This window comes from Carettochelys insculpta, chromosome 4 (genome assembly GCF_033958435.1).
Source record: "Carettochelys insculpta isolate YL-2023 chromosome 4, ASM3395843v1, whole genome shotgun sequence".
Classification (NCBI taxonomy): domain Eukaryota; kingdom Metazoa; phylum Chordata; order Testudines; family Carettochelyidae; genus Carettochelys; species Carettochelys insculpta.
In genome coordinates this window covers 106,621,749-106,645,313 of record NC_134140.1, presented here as the reverse complement: position 1 = coordinate 106,645,313, position 23,565 = coordinate 106,621,749, and the positions used below count along the sequence as shown (strand labels likewise).

Sequence of the window (23,565 nt, the reverse complement as noted above, 5' to 3'; positions counted from 1 at the left end):
ATATGGAATGCCATTTAAACAACTCACTGAATTTCTATCTGGCAACTAGCTTTATACATATTTCTGAATAGTACCCATTAATGGAAGATTTAATTAAAACAGAATCATGTTGAAAGAACCTATTTCAAAAACAAAAATCATTAAATCTTTGGTCAGAGAAAGAGCTATTCCCGAGAAGTCAAGTTTCTCATGAAGATAAGCTTTATAAAGAAATTATGATTTATCGGGTGTGAGTAGTTTTTTCTCTTCATAACCAGTGCTTCATGCTTGTGATGAAAGGTCTGACAAACATCAGCTGAATTCAGTATTGTTAAGAAAACAAACAAAATACCTGTTTAAGTTATGTGTAACTGCTAGTTACATGGAAAGGCAAAAGGGATTATGATTAATATAGAGTAATCTTTATTAAAATAATGTCAAGTGCCAATAATTTTTTACTGAAACTTTTTTTTACTCAGATAAACAAACTTTATTAAAGTAACAGGACCTGAGGGACAATAAAATTTTCGCCGAATGAGAATCATGATAAAATGTTTCCTTAAGTGACGCACAGTAGTTAATAAAATGCTGTTTATGTTACATTTATCTTTATCTGTAGTTTGATAAATAAAATAATGTGTGGCTGTTACTTACGTTTGTGCTGGTTGGATTTGTTTTTTGACCTTTGTTTACAGAGAACTTACAAATTTGTAGCACTGTGAGATGGTAGAGGACCAACGTTTTTTTTATTATCTGCAATATGCAGCTTATGCATTTTTGGTTGAGATAAGAAAGAATAAATGGTGACATGGACTGCTGCATGTTTGGGGTAACGCAAACTGAGTTCCTATTGTCATTTGTCGTGTTATGTGGGAATTCCAAAATTGGGGTGAAAAGGTTTTGTTTGGACCACACACCCAGTCTTGTCAGTGGAGGTGACCTGATGGTTTTAAGATTCTGCCTTGCAGCCGGAGGGTTAAAAGTAGTGCTAAATTCTTGCATAGAAACATTTTCCTTGCTGTACCTGCTGTGAATGAAATTAACTAGGAATGAGTGATCCCAGTTAATTTCCCTCACAGCAAGTATATCAGGTAAAGTATTTGATTGAATGAGTGTGTGAGACTCTTAATTCTTCAGCTGCTTTTGTCAATTTTCAGGCAGGGGTCAGTTGGTATCAGAGGAACTCCAGTATTCACTGTAGTGTGCCAGGTGCTGATTTCCTAACTTGTTCACCATTATTGAGCTTTTTCATTTCTTCACAGTCCTAACCTGAAATAAAATATTTAGGGGTGGAAATAAATATATTTGTGTTGTTCTAGTATATGAAATTAAAATGATATTGCATTATGTAATTCTGCTGCTGCTGCCATCCTCCCTAAAGACTGTAAAGAACATCTACAAGAGTTACATGGTACATGGTTTCATAATCGATAAAGCCTAGGCTTGAGTTCTTGGGCACATACAACTCTGTGGTAAATTATATAATTCTGCAATCTAGTCAAAAGTGACTGTTCATAGATTTTTCTTCTCAAAAATCAATATATGTTAGCCAGAAATTATTTGACATCAGATTGATTTATTAATGTAACAAAATTCACTTCCTCGTAAACGACTTTAGAGAATATTTCCTATACCATTACTCCTTTGTATGCACCTTGGATTTTCAAAGGATAATATTTGAAAATACTGCTGTTTGCTTTTGTTCAGGCTAACTTGTCTGAGTTCGCTTTTGTGCCATAGGATACTCTGGCAATGGTAGCTGATGTTGCTTATGTTGATATGCTGGAAGGAGACACGGAGTGTCATGTTCGGCTTAAAACTCCTGAAGATGCACAGATTGTAATGAAAACACACAAAGAAGTTCAGATTAAAAACAACTGGAAACTTGAGGTCCTAAGTGGTAAGATGTTTCTTAAAATATATGCATGATAGACAGCTCCTAGGAGCTCAGAGTCATACAGTTTCTTCATTTAAGTTCATTGCTAGTATTCAGTTATGATACTTTGCTCATTATCTATGAGTTACAGAATCAATATTTTGGTTTTATATAATTATTTCTTTTTTTTATTATTTTCCCTTTTCTACAGAAACTAGAGTCAGAATCTCAAACATACTCTATCACTTTTCTTTAGTCTGAGTCAGAAGTGTTTATATTTTAAGTTGGTTGTTTTAAACAGGGCACATAACTTTGTTCTTACAAGGTTGATAGCGTGACTTTACATAACCTGAACTGGCAGATTTTGGTTTCGGTGACATGACAGTAGCCAGTTGTCATTATAGTGAATCATATTCCTATTCCACTCTTCAACTTCTTAATTACAATGTGATGATAAAAGGCAATAATGTGTCCCTAAACATTTGCAATGATGAATTTTATGAAAATTTGACAAGACTAGTTGATTATACAGGTGTAGCTAAAGTGACAAAACTGTTTTAGTTTGGATGCAGTATAGTTTACTGCCATTAGGGAAGTGGAGCACCATTATACTGGTATAAATGTCTTCTGTAGGCCTTTTATCAGTATAACTCTGTGCTCATGTATAGAAGGAGTTATTCCAGAATAGCTATTCTGCTTTAAATTCACATTATACTTTAATATGCAATACTTTTAATATGTAGACAAGTTTTTTGTCAGTGATTTAAAAGAAAAAGTAGCACCGACCTAATCTCCATAGTTAATGTAATAAAATATTGACCTGTAAACCAGTCTCTAGGTAAAACCCAGTATTACTAAAGAACAGAAGAAAATAGAAACCAGGCACCTGCAATAATTAAGACTGCACCAAAAAGGAACGAAATATTTTACCACTGATATTTTACTGATAATGGGTCCTCAGATGGTGGCCTGGATCTGACATTTTGATTACACAGGTGCAGCAGTCCACCTAGTGGATTGCAGTGCTGAAACAAGGACTTACCATTATTAGAGTGCCTTAACCAGCCTTAAAATGATAGGTCAAGGAGCTCACTCTGTCTCAATGAAGACACAGGTAAGAGAACTTGATTACAGTCTATAAATATCTGTATGGGGGGCACAAATCTTGATTAATGATATCTTCAGTCTAGCAGAGAAGGATGTAACACTATCCTGTGTCTGAAAGTTGAAGTGAGACGCATTCAGACTGGAAATAAATATAAATGTTTTGACAGAGTAATTAATGATTGGAACAATTTATGAAGAATCATGGTTGGTTCTCCATTACTGACAATTTTTAAAATCAAGATTGTAGTAATTATTTGGGGAAAGTTCTGTGGTTTGTGTTGCATAGGAGGTCAGACTAGATAATCACAGTGATCCTTTTTGGCCTTGGAATCTAAGGGTATATCCGCATTTAAACCACCATGTAGTGCTTCAGTGTAGACACTAACCACATTTTTGTTAAGTTCAGGTAATACATCTCTCTGGAAGGCTGTAGTTAGGTCCACGGAAGAATTCTTCCATTACCCTATCACTGTCTGCATAGTGGGTTAGGACAGTATAGCTGTGTCTCTCAGGATTGTGGATTTTGCACTCTCTTGAGAAACTCAGGGTAGATCTGTATCATAGGTAAGATCAACCCTGCTGTGCTTGGTCTCCAAGTTTAATTTAGCGCACCTGGGGGGGGATGTGCTAAATCGAATTTACAGGATGCCGCCATCTACCAAAGTACTCCTGCCCCTCTTTAGGAGTAAGGGGAGTTGACTGAAGTGCAGGTTCCCATCGACCTACCTTAGTGGGGTGGCGCAGAAGCCCAAATTAAGGTAAATTGGCTTTAATTATTGTACCTGAAATTGCCTACCTTAATTTGATCTTCCCCTGTCGTGTAGACCTGCCATCAACAATGTCTAAAGGTAAGTCTGTGCTAGGGAAATAAGTCAACTTTAGATATGCAACTGTAGCTGTGGCATTTCTGTAGCTAGAATTGATGTATCAGAATTGACTTACTTTCCTAGGCTACGTCTACACCACAATGATCTTTCGAAAGAAGCTCTTCTGGAAGATCTCTTCTGAAAGAACTTCTTTCAGAAGAGACTGTCCACATACAAAAAAGCAGATCAGAAAAGTGATCTGCCTTTCAAAAGAGAGCATCCACACATCCCCCACTTGTTTGAAAGAACAGGCCAGGGGTCCAAAAATCAGGCCCCATGAGGACATGGTTTTTTTTGAAAGATGCTTTTGAAAGGGGGTGCTCTTCCTGAAACGGGAAAGGAAGAGCATTTTCAAAAGGAGCGCCACATTCTTTTTATTTACTTTCAAAAGAACACTTTTTGCGTGTAGACATTCTGTGGGATCTTTCGAAAGAGCCCCTTCTTATGGAAAAAATCTTTCTAAAGAACTTGCTCGTTCACATCCCTAGTGTAGTCTTAGTGCTAGAGTACACATCCCTAGTGTACTCTGAGCCTCTTTAGTCTCTCGTCGACATTCCTTACAACATGCACTAGTGTGGACTACAGGGGTTGATGGCTGAGCCCAGAGAGGTCAATTTTGCCACATCTTCCCAAGACACGCAACATCAAACTCGGGAAGATTAACCACAGCACATCCATTTTCTGGCAAGTATAGACTTACCCAAGTAAGTTGCCATGGTAGGCTAGCCGTCAGAGTCATAATGTAAGCCAATAATGTTAATTCTTATTTTCAGTTGTAAGTTTTTGGTTTACTGAATGCAGCAATATTTCAATTTGAGGAGAAGGCTTTCTGTCAAAGTGTTTCACTTCTGAGATCCAAAGACAGTCTGAAGAAATACATTTACTTTTCAAGATATTATATCACTATTCTTCATTTTTACTGTGTATTTTTTCTTCAGTATTTTAGCATGGTCAAGTAATAGGCTGGTATATCACAGTTGGGATTTAAGGACTTTGGCTCTGCAAGGGACTATCACATTACAGTAGACCCCTTTTGGGGTTTGTAGTGCTCTCCAAGTTTTCACTTGGGATTTTTTTTTTCAATCAGCTCATTGAAATGATATTAAGTAACTTCTTATGATCAAAAAAATTCCCAGAACTGACCTCAAAATAAAGAAGAATTTTAGAGGATAAATTTGCTCTCTGCCTTTTTCTCTGTGTCTTCCTCCTCTCCTACATACAAAAATTCTTTCAGGTTAATGCAAAGTCAGTGGTTGAAGATTTATATATATGCCTAATGTTATATTTAAAGCTACCTTTTTAAATGAACAAGTTTCCATTTTAAAATTAGGTCGTCCTTCTCTGATAACGAAAATGGATTAACCTGTTCTTACGCATACGTTTCATCCATGCTGAGAACTGAAGTGCCAGGTTTCATCCACAAATATTGTTCACACAGTTACATATATTAAATAATTTGATCTGGCTATAACAGATAAAATACCTCATCCTTTACATTGGTTAAACCTTGCTAATATACTGTCACTTCATGTGTATGTCAAGGTGATCATGAACAGCGGTATTGGCAGAAGATTTTGGTGGACAGACAAGCTAAACTTAACCAACCTAGAGAAAAGAAGCGAGGCACAGAGAAGGTAAAATAAGCTTGAATAGTGGATTATTTGGATTTTGTTTACCCACCAAGACTCTGGTGTTCTGAAGCAGCCTCTGCTAAAGAATTTCTCATTTGCATGTATTTAAGGAATCCTGGTTCAAGATGTAAGACATCTTTACACTTAATGAAATAATCTGATTGATCTAAATAGCATTTTCAAACTGAAAAACAGTGGATTTCAAATGGAGTTTTAAAGAATATATGTGCTGCTCTATGATAAAATTAAGGAGTCTGATAAACACTGTCACAGTGTTGCCAACTCCTGTGGTTTCTTATCCAGAGCATCTCAATATTTGTTGTTTCCTTTAAACCCCTAGCTCATGGTGTTAGGTGCTTATGTGAAAATTTTGGCTCTTATTTAAAAGTAAGTCTTCTAACAGCACTCATGGTTGTAGAGAACAGCTTGTGAAACATGAACCCTTACAGGCTCAACAACCAGATGGTTAAAAAAAATCAAACTTTTTTTACATATTATATGGAGCTTGAGTCATGATTTTTAAGATTGGACAGTTTGGATTGTGTACATTGTATTGGAGGCCAGATCATTAGGAAGACTCCCTTCTGTGTTTGTGCTCTTGTATGCTCACAAACTCACACGTGGGTGAGATTCTGCCTTGCATCAGAACTTACAAGAGGGCATGTGAGAGAAGGGGAGTTCTGGGGACAAGGTGACTCTGAGCCACCTTTTTGAACCCTCACAATCTTCGATTTCTTCAAGGGTGAGAGTGGTTCCAGTGGAACCCATCTCTGCCTGTAATAGCTATACCAGCATAACTGTTCTTGCTTAATCCCCTAGTGTAGACACAGTATTTACTGGCAGGAGGGCTCCTGTCAAAATAGTAAAACAGTATCACCTTCCTGAATGATTTAAAAAAAAAAAAAACAAACCTGTCCTGTAGCAGCTTAAACACCAACAATTTTTTTTATTAGGTAATTTTTTGTGGGTAAGATCCATTTCACCTGATTTCACTACAAAAGCTTATTACTTAATAAATAAAATTGTTAGTCTTTAAGGTGCTGTGGGACTGCTTGTTTTTCTTTTGTTTTAAAGAAGCTACAGACTAACACAGCTACCCCTCTGAGACTACTTCCTCAATGATATTAGCTTACTTAGCCCTCTTAGTGGCATCTGTGTTGGGGGTTTTGCCATCACAGCTTTATAGCCTAGGGCTGTCTAAGGCCAGGTCTATTCTACAAACATATGCCATCAAACCTGAAGTATTACCAAGCCCAGATTTGAAAAAATCATGAGTAGAGCTCACCAAAAAATATGAAATTGGCTTTAAAATCATGAGACTGTATAAAAAATAAATAAGTTAGGTGTTCTTTTTATTTGCCTTTTGTTTTTGAGCTGTTAGAGTGAACTAGAGTCACATCTTGAAGCTTTCTCCACAGCCACAAGGGCTAGAAACTTACTTTTTCTTTAAGAATGAATTAAAGAAATCATTACATACCCACTTGAACCCAGGAACTGACGTTTTAAGGAAAACAGTGGTAATCATAAGAGTTGGAAACACTGCTGCAGGTGGGTGTTCTTACTAGTCGCCTTCTGCAATTTTGCTTGTATAGATTATTTCACTTGCAGAAGCTGAAATTAAGCTGTGTTGGCAACAGTTGACTCCATGCATGGATTGCATTACTGGTATAGTATAGCAGTCTGTCTATACTAAAAAAGTCTCGGAGGGGGAGCTGTGTTAGTATGTAGCTTCACAGATGACAAGTACTCTTGTAGCACTTTAAAGACTAACACATTTATCAAGTCAAGAGCTTTCCAGGGTAAGATTCACTTCTTCAGACAAAAATCTGAAGAAGTGGGTCTTACCCTTGAAAGCTCATGACCTAATAAAAGTGTTAATCTTTAAGGTGCTACAGGACTGCTTGTTGTTGGCTGGGTCTACACGGATCTGTGGTGCTGGCAGCTTCATGTAAATAAGCAGTCTCACAATTGCAAGTGGCTGCTCATTAGCATAATCATATGGCTAATTAGCATAACCACCTGAGATCTCCTTACTTGCAGAGGCTACTGGCGGCAGTAAACAAGCCATGTAGATGTGCCTCTCCTGGCAAAACCCCCCTCTGTAACCAGCCCCTTATCCCCCTCTGCCCCCTGTTTAATCCAAACTATCAGAAATTCTGGTTATATTAATATGGCAGGGCAGGGGGAGGCAGGAATTCTGGCATGTGTAAGCAAAATATGTGGAATGCAAAAACTTCATTATCAGTATATAAATGTGAAAACACATACATAAAAACAGTAACATATTTCAACATTTTGAATGAGATGGATGGGCCTAGGACCCCACAGCTAATCATGCGGATCCCCCCCTTAAGAAATTTCATACCCCTGCATGGAGCCCACCCTCCACTTTGTGCACATATGCTAAAGCCACTATTTGTCAAGGGATCCTTGGAATATAGCTTGTAGCAGTCATCTTCAGTTCCTGCCCCAGAAAATTTCTCTTTGGCCTAGTTCTTGGGCGTTTAGAGTCACTATACACTACTCTGTCCCTCTTACCTGGTGTACAGTGGAAGGATGATGGTGAAATTCTCACCTTACTTCTCTTACTGCCTTGAATGCTCACCATATATCCACTACAAATCATGTATTTTGGATGGATTTTTCAATAACCCTTTTGTTTTCCCTTATAAAACTTGAAAATCATCTGGTTTTCTTGACCAGCCTCAATTTCCTAGTTGCATATGTAGATGAAAAATTAAAAAGAATGTCATTGTATGGCTGCTTCCTTCTGTATATAGAAACAGTATTTTTAAATATAATATCTAATGTGACTGTTCAGTGAGCTGTCACATAGGAAAAGCTACCTATAAATCCTAGTCCTCTGACAAGGCAAGAGTGCTTTGAAGGGAAATTTATGGAAAGTACCAATTCAGTTTCCTCATAAACTATGAATATCTTCATTGGCTTTTTAATCCATTATGTTTTAACAGGAGCAGCGAACAGCTCAAAAGCTCCACTCTGATACAAGGATTTATTGTTGCCATTTATTTGATTAAATCACAGGGTTGTCCTTTTTTTTACATTTTTAAATCAAGAGTTTAATTAAATTTTCCCCCTTCCCTCCCAAAGGTCTTGACTTCAGCTGAGGGTGGGGAAACTGAACAGCCAAGTTTCTAGTCCTTCTTGTTGGGAAGATCCTACAGTATTTGCTTTGCAATTTAATGAAACGTAGGCAGTAATGTGTAACTTATCTTGGCTTGCAAAAATAAACTCTCAGTTCTGCCTAACAATAGCTGCAGCAAAAGGTGCAAACTCCCACTCCACCCCCTCTCCCATCACCTTTCTACCCAGTGAGGTGTTAGCTTCAAAGCCTAGTCAGGTCTTTTTAAATGGTAACATTATTAAGGAAGGCATTTTAAGAGGAATGATCAACGGAAGTCAAATAATTTTAACTCTTTCACTGTACTTTGATAATGTGTTCCAACTATGGTTTTTAAAAGCTTCAATGCAGGTTGAACCTCTCTCTTATCTTGCACCCTCGGGACCTTACCAGTGCTGGAGGAGAGAATTTGCTGGACAACAGGAGGTCAATAATTTCTAGCACACTTCCACTGCTTACTGGGCTCTTAGAAGATATTTAAGAGTAAATTACAGCTGAATAACAGCTGAGAGCGCTGAGTACCAGGACAGGTGGCTGTAAACAAACTTTATGGGACCGCAGGAAACTTGGCCACACTCATGATGAGTGATCATTCAACTAACTAAAATCATGCCAGATTTCAGAGTTTGTCAGATCCGAGAGTTCTGAATTAGAGATGTTCAGCCTGTATTTGTTTTTAGCCCTGCTCATCAGGTTTTATTTTTAACTGTCAAACTTTTGTAAAAGACCCTTCAGAATTAGTTATGGCTTTTTCCTCTAAAGCCACAATTTAGGAAAACATTAATTTTTTTAATAAAAACATAATTAAAATAGAAAACATAAAAGCATAATTGAAGCTGTACAGTTGATAAGGATATTACAGTTAAGGATATTACAGTTAAGAACTAATGCCAGGAGAAGAAGGAAAACAAATGAATCTGTCAGGTAGGTCCTGCCGTGCAGGCAGGGGACTGGAGTCAAGGACCTCTAGAAGTCCCTTCGAGTTGTATGAGATCGGTACACACACACTATTTTTAATTTTATAATTTTAACTATATAATTTTTTTTGAGCAGGGAGGGATAACTCAGTGTCTTGAGCATTGGCCTGCTAAACCCAGGGTTGTGAGTTCAATCCTTAAGGGAGCCATTTAGGGATCTGCGGCAAACAGGTTAAAAAAAATGGGCAATAAGTGATGAATCATTCAATTATCTGTGCTGTCCATTGTCCAAAGACAGGATATGGGCTAGGTGGACCTATGGTCTGAACCCAGCAAGGCCATTTTTGTGTGCTTATAATTAAAGGGATTTAAAATCCTCTTTTTTGTAATTTACCAATACAAAATTACTCTTTGAAAATGTTTGTAAGGCATTTTACAGGTAAATGTTAAACATTAATCTTATATAAACATATATTCACAGGCCTTTGTATAGTCTCAATAAGATCACAATTTTAAATTATCTTTCAATTTATATAAATTAATGAATACATTGAATTCTGAAGGACTGGTTGTGTTTGAAAAAAAGTGTTTGTCAGACTTACCTGGTACATGGTTCTTCTCTAAAGAAATAGGCATTATTTTTGGTTACCTTTCACTCCAGCTTATGCTCTGCCTCCACTAAATAAATTTGAATCAGCGTAAGGCTTGAGCACCAAGGGAAGTGGAGCTTGGAAAGTACTACCATCAGTGCAGAACAGGGATGTATGTTCATGTGGTTTCTACTGTGGTGCAAGCACACCAGTGAGCGCACACACAGTTGATTTAGTTTAACTATGAACAATATGCAATATCAGTGCAACTTTTAAATATAGCTGAGGCTTTACAGTTGTCCCCAGAGTTGGCTGCACTGATGTAAGCACTGCTGTACATATACTGTACATATACTTAATCCAATATAATTGCATCAATGTAATCAGTGGTGCAGATTTCCTTACTATAGTCTGTTTCAGCAAAATCTATGAGGAGCCCTGTAGCACTTTAAAGAGTAACAAATTTATTTGGGAAAATTTCTTCCATTTCTACTCATATGCTTGCAAACCCTTTCTCCTTATTCTCATCAGAGCGACTCAAGTGACAATAGCAAACATCCCTTCCCTCCTTGGATATTAAGAACAATAGTAGGGCAGAGCTCTCAGTCCCAAGTAATACATGTGTCTGAACAAGTGGGCTCCAGCTCATGAAAGCTCATGCCAAAATACATTTTAGTGGTTAAGGTGCCACAGGATTCCTAGTATACGCAGGGTTTTATACACAGGAACCTCTGTCTTCCTACATACTTTCTAACTAAACTTGAGAGGAATTGAGATATTTGTGTCTGCTCCTTGTTTCTTTGCATTTTCTTTGCTCTCTTTACTATAGTTCATCCTATGTATCTGCTGTAACTCAACATCTTGCTTGTGTTTTGGACCAAGTGTTCTCATCCTTTTTCTTAACAAAACCCTCGTCTCCCACATGCTTACACCATACTATAAAAACTATATGGCCCACCTTGTCTATGACTATTTCCTATATATCCAATAGATTCAAAGCGAGGGCTGACATTAGGGGTAAGGAACACACATCACAGAAGGCTCTGAAAAGCTAAGTTGCTTGGTCTTTGGCTTTCAGCCCTCTGGCCCAGCAATTATAATGACAGCTGTGCTGTTTGATTTATTTGGTGGACCACCTGAAACCTGCCTTTGCAGCACTCTACAGGTCTCCGGGCCTATGGTTAAGAATAGGTGTTCTCTAATATATCACAGATGTCATGAAGTGAGTCTGTGTTTATGCTAGCTACAGGTGGGTTTGCACATGTTTAGTTAAATCAATGTATGCCCCCGTATGGACACTAAATGGGACACATGTAACAACAGAACACAAGTAAGATGTCATGTTTGTGGTGATTGATAAGATTTTTCTCTTTCGGTGAATTTCAGCAGAACTTGTTACCTGTCTTTGCAGACCAACTAAGGCCTAAAAGGTTTATAGTGTATATAAGATTACATTTTTTTAAAAATGCAAAGTTCCTTTGGGGGAAAAAAAGTTGCATAGTTGTGACTCTCCATCAATTGAATAAATCACAATTGAGCCAGTAATGACAGAAATTTCTTGAAATTCTCACCTTTGTTTAAAACAAACTTTTAGTGATCCTATTTAATTTTTTCAGATCTAGGAGAAAAAACTAAATCTACAAGTTGTTAAGTAGCAGTGCCATTTGCTTCCACCAAGGGAACATAAAGAGTATTTCTTATGTTTCATACTATTTGGAACTGATAGTGTGGCAAAGCTTTAGTTTTTAGTTGCCAAGAAGTGAGGGGATGTTTGCTGTTGCTATCAGAGTTGCTCTGATAGGAATATATAGAGAGGGGTTGGACGCATATGAGTAAAAATAGAAAAAAATGCAGCTAATATATTAATTGCAGTTTCCAAAACTGAGGACTTCTCTTGTACTGGCCTAATATTTTGAGCCCTTGTGTCGAAGAAGAAAGATGTCCGTTGTTCAATGACTGGACAGTTGACGATAGAATTGTTTTAGTAGTGGGAGATTTCTTTGTTGCAAAACAGTACCCAGTTTTTAAAAAAATAATTCCAAGTTGTCCCAGTGTCTTTGTAGTGAGTTCTATGTGCTATAGACTTGACTTGTCTTAAACCCTTATACTCCAAGTGGAGCATAGGTCATCTACAAGTCTCCACTTCGCTCCGTCTCAGGACAAAACTCTAGGAGTTACCCCCATTGTTGTCCTTCAGTCTCAGTAGATTTTCTCCATGTTGTCTGAGGTCTTCCTCTTCTGCATTTTCCTTGCGGGTTCCATGTGAGAGCTTGACAGACTATGCTAGATGTTGGTTTTCTGAGAGTGTGGCCTAACCGTGCCCATTTTCTTCTCTTAACTTGAATATCAAGTGGATCTTGTCCTGCTTTGTTTCAGAGCTCCTCATTTGTGATCAGTCTTGCCATTTGATGTGAATAATATACCTCAAGCATCTGTTTATGGATGTCTGTAGCTGGTGATTTGAAAACTTTTTAGTATGCCAGGTCTCGCATCCATGCAAGAGCACACTTGTCACGTTTGTGTTGAACACCCACAGTTCCGTCTTCACAGATATTATTTGTGAATTTCGTATGGGACGAAGAGTCTTGCATGCTGCTGTTGCTTACCCTATCCTGGCATTGATATCCTTCTCTGTTCCTCCATCTCTACCCATAATACTACCCAAATAGGTGAACTGCTCCACAACTTCCAGGGCATTCCCTCCCAGTGTGATGGTGGTGTTGTTGGACTGGTTGATCCTCATTGTCTTGGTCTTTCCTTTGTTAATGCTCAGTCCAGTCATTGAGTCAGTTTTGTCTAATGTTGCAACCTTTTCTTCCATGCTTTTATGTTGGTGTGAAAGGAAGCGATATCGTCAACAAAATCAGTGTTCTCTAGCTGTTCGAAAAGCATCTACTGAATGCTCCATTGATGGCCATCTGTTGTCCTGCTCTTAATCCAGTCCATTGTGATCAAGAACAGGAAAGGTAATAATAGGCACCATTGCTGCATTCCTGAGAGTATACAGAAGGATTCTGTCAAGACACCATTGTGAACAATTTGGCATGTCGCAGTTTTGTACATTGAACAAATTAGGTTCATAATTTTGTATGGGATGCCACAGTGTTGCTGCAGTTGCCACAAAGTGTCTCGATCAATACTGTTGAAGGCTTTTTCAAAGACTTTGAAGGTTTTGTAGATGGGGGAGTTCTACTCAAGCAGCTTTTCCATGATCACTGTAAGAGTTGCAATTTGGTCAGTACAAGATCTCTCACTTTGGAAGCCAGCCTGTTCTCCCCTGAGCTGTCAATTTTTGTCTTCATGCTCTTCAAGAGAATCCTATTGAACACTTTTTTCCTGGAATAGACAGTAATGTGATGCCCCTCCAGTTCTTGTATTCCTTGAGGTTGCCTTTCTTTGGAAGCTTGATAAGGTTAATGTTTCCAGTCTTGTGGGATCTCCTCAGTGTCCCATATACATCATGTTGACTGATGTCTCACTACCTTCCTTGGTTGCTTTTGTGAGGATGTTATCTGAGCCAGGTGCTTTGCCATTTTTCAGATGGGCAATGGCATTTCGGATTTCTTCTTTTTGTAGGTCTGTTGCTGTTGCTGCAGAGGTATATTTGCAGGTGGTAACTTTGGAGGTTCCAAGTGGACAGGGTGGTTCAGTAGCTCTTCAAACTGTTCCTTCCATCTACTGAGCTGCTCACTTGGCAAGAGACTAACATTGACCTCCTGGCTAGGCTATTATTGGCTGGAAGTGTGGAAGGTATATAGCATATTCAGTGTTCAGGGGAGCTGCTGCCTTCCGTTCATTACTCTGCTCCAAATAGGGGTGACTAGTGATGTGGGACATGGATGGACAATGGCCATGTGCCTCCTGCCCGCACCCTGGGAAGGGCTGGGACAACCTCCCCAATGCCCATCCTCTTCCCACCCCCACTCCACACCTCCCTGCCTCTTTCCCACCCATGCTCTGATCTGACCCCAGCTCTTCCACTACATGATGTAGCCCAGAGGACTAGCAGGGCCAGGGGGCCAGCACCAGAAGCTGGGGTCCAACCCCGTCCCACCAATACACTCTCACCTGCAGTAGAAGAGGAAGCAGAGCATCATGACCCCAGCTCACTGACAGTTTTTTGGTTGGTTCAATTTTTTGAAGATTAGTTATCTGTGAGACTTGCTAGCTTGATACTGTTTTGTTTTTGTTTGTAGCTGATTGCCAAAGCTGAAAGAATGAGACTTGAAAAGACACAGGAGGCAAGTAAGCATATCCGCTTCTGTGAAGACGACTGACCTGAGATGGATTTTTTTTCTATCTATTAAAGGATATTTTAAATAGTCACTGTATATTTCAACTAAACCATAAACTGTTCTTATGAAGAAGTCGAAAATCTGTCCGTTTGCTTCATAATTCTTCACTGCGCAATTTTTAAACATGCTGAGTGTTTGCAGCTCCTGAGCCTTAGGTAAAGCTTTCTGGGAAAATGTATCAAACAAGGTCTTGCTTTGTTTTACATTTTTACTTTTGATGAACATTTGTATATTGCAGTTTTGTAACCTGAATTACAAAAAAAAAATAAATAAAATAAACTGTTTTCGAAATATACAATATTAATTTGACTTTCATTTTAATATGTCAGCAAAAAACATATAAACAATAAAGCTAATTTATATTATATTTAGGCTCTGATTCCTCGATCAAACAATGGCGGAAAAATGGGAAGGCTGATATTTTAGCAAAAACTGTATCATTTATTTCAAAACATATTTAAATACTTTAGAGTTGTCATTATATTGGACTGTCACCAATGTTGTGGGCAGGCTGAAAAGAAACCTACTAATATGCCAATAATTAACAGCTCATTCCTTAAAAGTATCTTTGGAGCAAGTTTTGCAAGCATACCATAAGAAAAGCAAATAAGAAAACATTTACATTTGTGGTCTGAGAATTAAAGTTCTGTAAATAACTCCTATTTATAACTAAAAGTTGATATATTATGCAACTTAGGAATCATAAGATATAGCATTGTAAGTGGACAGTGGGAAATATGTTTAGCATAATTGTATTTCTACAGCTTGAGTGCTGGGGTTTGGTTTTGGACAGAATAATGGTTAAGTGTATGAATGAACAGCCCTAGTCTTTGAAGTTCTCTCTACATCATGGTTTCCCAAACTGGGGTGTGTGTGAAGAAATTCCAGGGGGGGGCGCAAGGCAACCCAGCAAGTGGGTGGCTGGCGGCTCTGGCAGCACAGGTCTCAGGCAGGCAGGCAGCTGGCATGGAGCTCAGGCAGCTGGCTAGCTGGGGCTGCACCAGGCAACCACAAGGGGCCAAGAAAAATTACTTGTGCTTATTGTTAATTTTAAATAACATTTTTATATCAGTCTTTTGTGTTTATTTCAAATTACAAATTGAATTTTTTGTTAAAGGTGTGTTGGATGATGGTAAAGAAAGGGGGGAGTCATGAGGTTTTCTCAGAAATCAAAAGGGGAGGCGTGATGCCAAAAAGTTTGGGAACCATTGCTCTACATTAATGTAAAGAAAAGTTCACACCTTGGTGTGTCTTACTGCAGAGTAAATAAGACACTAACACACTGAACTGTAAAGTGTGAACACTGCTAGTTGCAAGCAGGAGGGTGAACAACTTGTCTTTCAAAATAGAAGCACATTACTAAAGTATCAGCCTGAGCTATTTAAATTAAGTCCGAGAAATACATAGATTTTGTTTGCCCTTAGATTGTGTTGCTGGCAAATTACAGTGTAGGTATTTGTACTAGCCACACACACTGTGTTGGTGAGTGGTGATATCAGTATAACAAATTTATTAGGTCAGGAGCTTAGGTGGCTAAGACCCACTTCTTGAAATTATTGGAGTGATGATAGTCGTGGTGCAACACCAACCCATGTAATTCTGCTATTATTGACAGCCAGTGTTAGTCATAGAGAAGAGGGAACCAAATGAGAGAAGAGCGTGGCAAAAATACTAGCAAAGGAGGTGACGTCTGATTATACAGATTTTGTAGATCTGCAGGTGGGAACAGACTGTTTCAGAGAGGAATGAAGCAGAGCAATGAAACAGGGAAAGTTTCATGAACATAGACACTTAATGTTACCTATAAGGTCCAGCACAAGCCTCTGTCCTTTGTTCCCATACCGTATGTCACAGCCACAAAAGTAAACCTACAGCTACACAAGAAGCTTCTGTCTACAGAAGTCACTGTTGGAAGGGATTTCCCCTCAAAACTTTCATTGACAGATTGCGTCTACACATAAAAGAAGGTCAAAAGAGCCTGACTGCCCTGGCCACTCTTGACAGAACAGCTGACTGGAAACTCCGTCTGTCAACAAAAGGGCCCCAGAGCATCTACAGGCTGTTGAGAGAGGCATTATACCTGAATGGGGAGAAGTATTAACACTGTCAACGGATATGCCAGGTTTTTTTGACAAGCTATTGACAAAGCACATTTTGCATGTAGACATGTCGTGGTTTTTCCAGAGAAAAGCCCAGTTTTGCCTGGAAAAGCTTCTGGTGTAGGTGGGGCTTATGACTAAGTACATGTCTGACAGCCAGCAATGGATATGATTGCAGCAGGGGCAAACTGAGAAGGAGAGAGGGAGAAAAATTAGGAGATCAAAATGGATTTTAAAATGACGACTAGAAAAATACGCAGGAAAAATACAAGATGAATGAAACATCAAGACTAGAGAGTGAAAATGGACAGAGATGAGAACATAACTAATGGTTCATGGCTATTACACAAGGGGATGTTAGTTGGTGTGCTAAGAAGCACTTTGTTTTAAATCCTCCTCACACAAAATCAGCCTCTGAGCTTCACCCATATTTAGAAGGTCTCTTATTTTGCAGCTGTAAGACTATTAAAAATCCCAACAAACATAAAAAGTGATTAACATTCTGCCCAGTAAAACATTTCATCATAAAACTGGACTTATTCTTTCCTTTTACTTACCCCCCCCCCACATTTTTAAAGGGCTGAAATGGAAGTGGTCTGTAAAATAAATTGTACACCCATCCTTAGCATTTCTGCCACATCAAGAAAAAAAGTTTTAGTACGAATGCAGAAGACATGTGAGTTTAGTCTGAATGAAATGCGTGTTCTTGTTTGTTGTGTGAGTCTGGTAGTGAACTTCACTTGAGACTAAAATCCACTCAAGGATGTATTTTTCTCTTAATTTTCTTGATAGTGAATTCAGACTTTTTACATTATTGGTGAAGAGTAGGTAAAATAACGTAAGCTTTGTTGCAGGGATTACTAATAAATTTGTAATAAGCGAAACCTTCTCAACCCCTTTGTTTCTCTCTGTATTTACAATAGATTAAGCACTTGGAGTACAGTAGATCCCAACTTACGCAATTTCAACGTACGCATTACTTGCAATAACCCAAGTCAAAATTGTGAGTGGTGGGGAGCTAGGAGCCAGGTGGCTCCCTCTGCTGTGGGATCCAGGAAACAGACCAGTGGAGGGGATCCAGGAGCCAGATGCAGCCAGGAGCAGGGGTCCCTCCCCTACCTGGTCCTGACTTGTGTAAAATATGACTTATGAGTGGTTGCCCCAGGATTCAACTTAAGCATAAGTCAGGGGTTTACTGTAGTATTTTTCTCATTTCTCTGGTAAGAGTTCTACTTAGGTATAACATGCCATTGTTGAGCTCCTTGCCTAATTGAAATCAATGTTAAAACTCCCATCGACATTGACTTCAGTAGGGGTGGGAAAGTATTGGATTCTGTCACATGCGCTTTCTGAAAAAGTCAACAGGAATTTTGCGACTAACTACAAATGGAGCAAGGCTTATGTACATAGACCAAATGTGAGCCATCTGCTCTTCTACTGGACGAGTACATACACATTTGTCACAATGGCTTAAATATTTTTAAGTTCAAATTTTATAAGTAATAGTTCCTCCATTTCTTTCTCTGCCATATCACCTTGCAATAAGAGGATTGTGTCCCTCATATTGAGAAAGGCTATCCCAAAACTGAGATACAGTCCTCCTTTCTCCTTATTGTCTTACCAATGGAGTGTACTGTCTTATCTTCGGTCTAGAATCTCTACAAAAACTGCTTTTTGGCAGAGAATATTTCATTCTGGAACTTGCATGCTTTTTATTATTAAAAATAATCTGCTTGTGGTTAAACCACAAATGTGGCAACTCTAAATATGGGGGGTTTGAGTATTTTGGTTTGGTATTTTTGTAGGTTAAAAACACTGCCATTCCACTTTTCAGAAATACAACTTTACTCAGAAAAAGAATGGTCACTGATGCCTCATGCTTGCAGGGGAACTATGATTATTTTGCTTATTTTGTTGAGTCCTCAGTCTCTATTTTTTTAGAAGAATATAGTTTATTCATTCTTGTGCCTGCAGCAAAATGTTGAATTCAAGCAGCTCTTCTCAGTTCATGACCTCGATAGGCTGTTACATTTTTTTAACGTCTTTCTCCTTTTACCTGTGAGTTACAAGGCAGAAACTGGATGGTGTAAATATGAGTTAACTGAGGCCACTGGGCACTGTCAACATGTAAGTGTTAATCACTTGGTTCTTTACTCAGAAAAGAATTAAAGGATGATAAAAATATTTGTTGGCCAGCTTGAATAGTACTGAATTATGAGTTTAGATAGTGGAGTCTCTGATGGTTTATGGAGGGTTTCTTGTAAGCCATCTTGTTTAGATATCAATCCCTTTCAGACAGCTAAGACTCAACAGCATGGAGGTGGGTTTTCCAGCTAAGCCGCTTGTGCTTGAAGAGCACACTTTTCCAGAAGACTTTGTCTCATGAGCTATTCAAGGCCACCACCCACCCCCATCACCAGATACTCCTGGGCACTGTCTGGGGATGCTTCAGAGGCATAGTGGAAAAGAGCCTGTTCACAAAGCAATTCTTTGCTGAGCAGCCTTCTCCCTAACAAGGAAGTAATGTTTGTGAAAGTAATGCCTAAAGCTCAGTCATAATTAGAGAGTCATTGTGATGGATGCTGCACAAACACAGAGCAGTATGCAGTCCCTGCCTGAGAGCTCACATCTAAATAGACAAGATAGATAAAGAAAAGAGGAAGCAGGAGGACAGGCAGAGCAGACACTCTGTGATGGCAACAAACAGCATGTTTGTTTTGCAATTGCTTTGTGAGATGGGGAGGTATGTGGAGTGAGACTGAAGTGAAGAGACAGAAAGGGAGTGTTAGAGCAAACCGCTAAGGGGAAAATCCTGTGAAAACTAGAAAATATGTCCATGTCTGTCCGTGTTTGCATAAGCTGCTTCTGCAGCTCCTCTTTTGGCTTCAGTCTCTGGCTGGGGCCTTGCAGCAGCTTCCCCTCTGGACACAGGGTGGGAGTGAAGAGAGGGGCACCATCATATAGCTCCTAGTGGTCTTTTGAGGTGGGATGTACTTAAGCCTATCTGAGGCAGAAAATTTGGGATAGAAAGCACAGCTCTTTAGTCCCTGCTTGTTCACCAAAGCTGAACCTTACTAACAGATTTGACAAACTATGAACTGAATTACTTTTTTGAAAACACACCCCTGAATACTTGCACTTGGGAATCAAGGTCAGAGCTCTAAAGGGAGACATTTTTGTTATATTTAGTCTTTCAGACTCCTATTGATTTGTTTACATTTTTTTCTCTGGCACTGATATTTTAATTCATTATCTTCTTGAACTCATGAGAAAATAGTGCTTTTCTAGAAGAAGTCAACATTGCACAAGGAAGCTACTCAGCTACTGCTTCTGCAGTTAATTCAGGGTTGGGGTTCTGCTTCTGGACACAAAGCATCAGCGGATCTCTTCTGTATTTCATAGCTGATAACTCCATTCACTTGTTTGTGCCTGCCATTTTTTAACAGACTGCAAATATAGACCTTCAAGGTGAATGTTTCTCAGTCTGATTCCTGGCAGGCAGAAAGGTATGCCAAATCCCAGCATCTATTTTAAGTGAGTTTAACACTTGTTCATATTTAACTTTTATTCAGTGGTTTCAAGAATTCATTGAACAGATCTTACTTTCAAATGCAAATTTGTATCATATTGGCTCATTTGTTGGTTTTGTAGAAAAGCTTTTTTATCTTATCTCGTTAATGTTCATTTTAAAGTTTGTTTTGATCTTGAACTGAGGTCAGTTGGATCCAGGTCCAGAAAAGGTTCAGGACCAGTTACCAGCAAGCACCAGCACTTCAATAGAGCAGCGCTGGAGAGGCTAGGGGAAGCTAGGGATTGACTCCAGCCTGACACCTGCCAATCTGCTGGCTGTGATATAGAGGCCCAGAAGGTGCAAGGGATCTCAGGGGAAGTGGCTCAGGAAATGGTGGGGGTCCAGGGGAAGAGGAAGATGACAGGACAGGCAGCTAAGAACATAAGAATGGCCATACTGGGTCAGACTAAAGGTCCATCCAGCCCAGCATCCCATCTGCCGATGCTGGCCAATGCCAGGTGCCCCAGAGAGGGAGAACAGAAGACAATGATCAAGTGATTTATCTCCTGCCAGAAGAGTCACTGGGATGAGATGCAGCGTAGTGGGTGGACCTGAGTTCCTTCTCTCCCCGCTTGCTCTGCACCTGGCGACACTAGCTGTGGCCTATATGGACTGTAGCTTTCCGCTGAGGTAAAAGGCTAAACTGAGGCTGCAATGCACCACCATGGTGAGTGCCCCAAGACAGGACTGCTGGGTGCAAGGCACTATAGTGAGCACTGCCTTGAAGACACCCCAGCAATCCTGGAAGCAATGCTGGTTCTGAGCAGGGCACAAGGTAGAGCGGGTAGTGGTGGTGGACTATGCAGCAGCCAGTGGGAGACGCCAGGCTGGAGCATGGACTAATTCCCTTAGCAAACGGCAGGTGGCACCATGGTGGTGAGTTCACCCCACGACCCTGGTTCCTAAAGGTTGCGAGATAAACTAATCACTCTTTCACAGACAGGCTGTCTCCAAAAGCAAATTTAAATATTATCACTGTACCTGAACTCCCACATAGGCACTGAAGGATGTAGGTCTACATTCTAATTGTTTGTATTACACGAGTGCCCAGGAGCCCCAGATGCGACCGGAGCCCATTGTGGTGAACTCAGTACAAACACATAGTTAAGCCTCTTCCACAACGAACTGACAACGAGTTAAATTCAGCTTTCTTGCAAATGACTCCTGTGCTGTCACTTCTCCATGCAACACATCAATAATGTGATTTTTCTATTAAAAATATTCCTAATGACCTTCCTAGAAACTGGGGTGTCCAGCCTAACGAAGTCTGAATTTATTTCAACTGAGCAAAATCAACAACAGTAGTAAAGTTTTTTTTTCCTTTTGGTGGTGTGGGGCAGGTGTGTCATCATTTGGTTTACGTTACTCTGGTATCCCAGCCGTAATAATTTATTAGTTTGTTAGTCTTTAAAGTGCTACTGGACCGCCTTTTTGTTTTGATTTAGGCATGTGTATTATCATTCATTAACCAGGCAATCAGAACACACTAAATTATTTATTACTTTGGTTTTGCATAAAATGGCAGTAACGTACTGTGACCAATTACATTGCACACAGTTTTGGTGTAATTCAGATACTACTTAACCATATAAAACTAATAACACAAATCTTTTAAGTGAATCCTAATCCTCAAAAGGTCTATGTTTAATGGTGCTGTAAGAGGAACAGAATTACAGAGTTGGAGATGTCTAAACCTCATTTCCAAATGCAGTGATTGCCATTATTAGCAGGGCTGCAGTACTGTACTGGAGATGGTACAAAGATGAATGGATGCTTTGAACTTAACAAAGATCTGTTGCCAAAGTGCTTGTTAGTTCTTTGAGGGTACAGTATTTGGCAACTCATAGGTTTTTGTTAGTTTACAAGCCTCACCCAGCCAATTTTGATTCACTCTCCTTCTATCTGCTGGAATAAATATGGATTTGAATACTTAATATGCATATTTATTACCCAAGCCATTCAAACAACTAAGAAAACAAGCGAAAATGAGAGCAGCATAATATTAGGGAGCTTTGCTTGCTGTTACTAAGGTAACCAGTTCCTAGGTATACACGTTTGGTCACATCTACAGTTCGACTGCGTCGGCAGCTTTTTGAAAAGCTAAAAGTGTGGCGGAGGTGAAGGTAAAGGAAAGAGGGAGGAAAACACCCAAACACTTGAAAATGAATGACAATTCTGTGAGCAAGAGTGGCTCCTTTATCAAGTGAAGTTCTTGTTTGGGGTTTGGGTCACAGTGCTGCTGAGTTGTAGAAGGCTGCCAGAAATGCAATAGAAAATAATTAGAAAATAATTTCAAGTGAGTAATTTTCTTATGCTTGCAAGCTTGGTCGTACGGATTTTGTGCAAAGGAAGAGAGTTCAAATGATGCAGGGAAGAGGGGCTGCATTTGTTTAGCATCTGTTGCGTCCTTCCAGGTTGGGGTGATTTTATCCATGCCCATTTAGTTTCCTTTGTTTCCACCTACTCTTATGCGCAGATGGGCAAGAGGTAAGTGGTGGGTGCCAGTGTCTCATTCCTTGCACCTTATTTACGACTTTTAAGCATTGGTAGAGTTTTATGCACAGCATCAATTTGGCAATGGGCATGTACTAATTATTTATATGGGCGTGGATTTTCAAGTGTAACTAATTATTTCCAATGACTAACTAGAAATATCTTAAATGGGTCTGACTTTCAAAGAGGAGCATTTTCTGAACAGCAGGCCCCTTTAAAAGATATCTTGAATTGCACACTCAAAAGTGAGGCATCTCAAATCACAAGTCATTTTGGGAACTTTGGCCATAACGTATATATACGTCACTTGCATAACATTTTCTACAAGCTCCCATTAATGCATGGCTGCTGAAACTAGGGGCACTGAGAATGCTGCAGCCTCCTCTGGCTGGAAATGGCTTCCATTGTATCCAGGGATTTGTATACAGGTTTTACAGTTTCGTTCAATGGCTCTTAGCACTCCTGCGTTAATGAGTGAGCATTGCCGTGTTAATCTAAAGTAATAAACAGGGGCAAAACCTGAATCCCGTGGCCATAGTGAGCCCCTAATGCAAGGGAACAGGTGTGGTTCAATGCAACAAGTTTGATTCCATGCAATACGGGCGTGAGGACGTGAAAGGGATTTTGTGCAGTGTGACGTGCATATTATGGAGCTTACTTCTATAGGGGCTTTCTCCACTTCCACATTGGCTATGTCTACACTAGCCCAAAACTTCAAAATGGCCATGCAAATGGCCATTTCAAAGTTTACTAAAGAAGTGCTGAAATACATATTCAGCACCTCATTAGCATACCAGCAGCTGCAGGGCGGTGAGCTGCGGCAATTTTGAAGTGCCGCAGCTGCTGGCATGCTAATGAGGTGTTGAATATGTATTTCAGTGCTTTATTAGTAAACTTCGAAATGGCCATGCAAATGGCCATTTTGAAGTTTTGGGCTATGTAGACATGGCCATCCTGTAGCATCTGGAAGTGGGGCAACATGGGTCAGAAAGGAGTAAG

General features: G+C 39.5%; 1 protein-coding gene across 3 annotated transcripts in view; it reads left to right on the top strand.

Annotated features, from left to right (window-relative positions):
- The window catches only part of LARP7 (La ribonucleoprotein 7, transcriptional regulator), a 36,752-nt gene extending 22,008 nt beyond the window's left edge, over positions 1–14,744 (top strand). For all 3 annotated transcript variants that reach the window (XM_074993419.1, XM_074993417.1, XM_074993418.1), the window contains exons 11-13: positions 1,720–1,879; positions 5,371–5,462; positions 14,305–14,744. In XM_074993419.1, the coding sequence (XP_074849520.1) occupies positions 1,720–1,879; positions 5,371–5,462; positions 14,305–14,385 (333 nt within the window). In that variant the 3' untranslated portion in view covers positions 14,386–14,744. The remainder of the gene's footprint in view (positions 1–1,719; positions 1,880–5,370; positions 5,463–14,304) is intronic.
- The last annotated feature ends 8,821 nt before the right edge of the window (positions 14,745–23,565 follow it).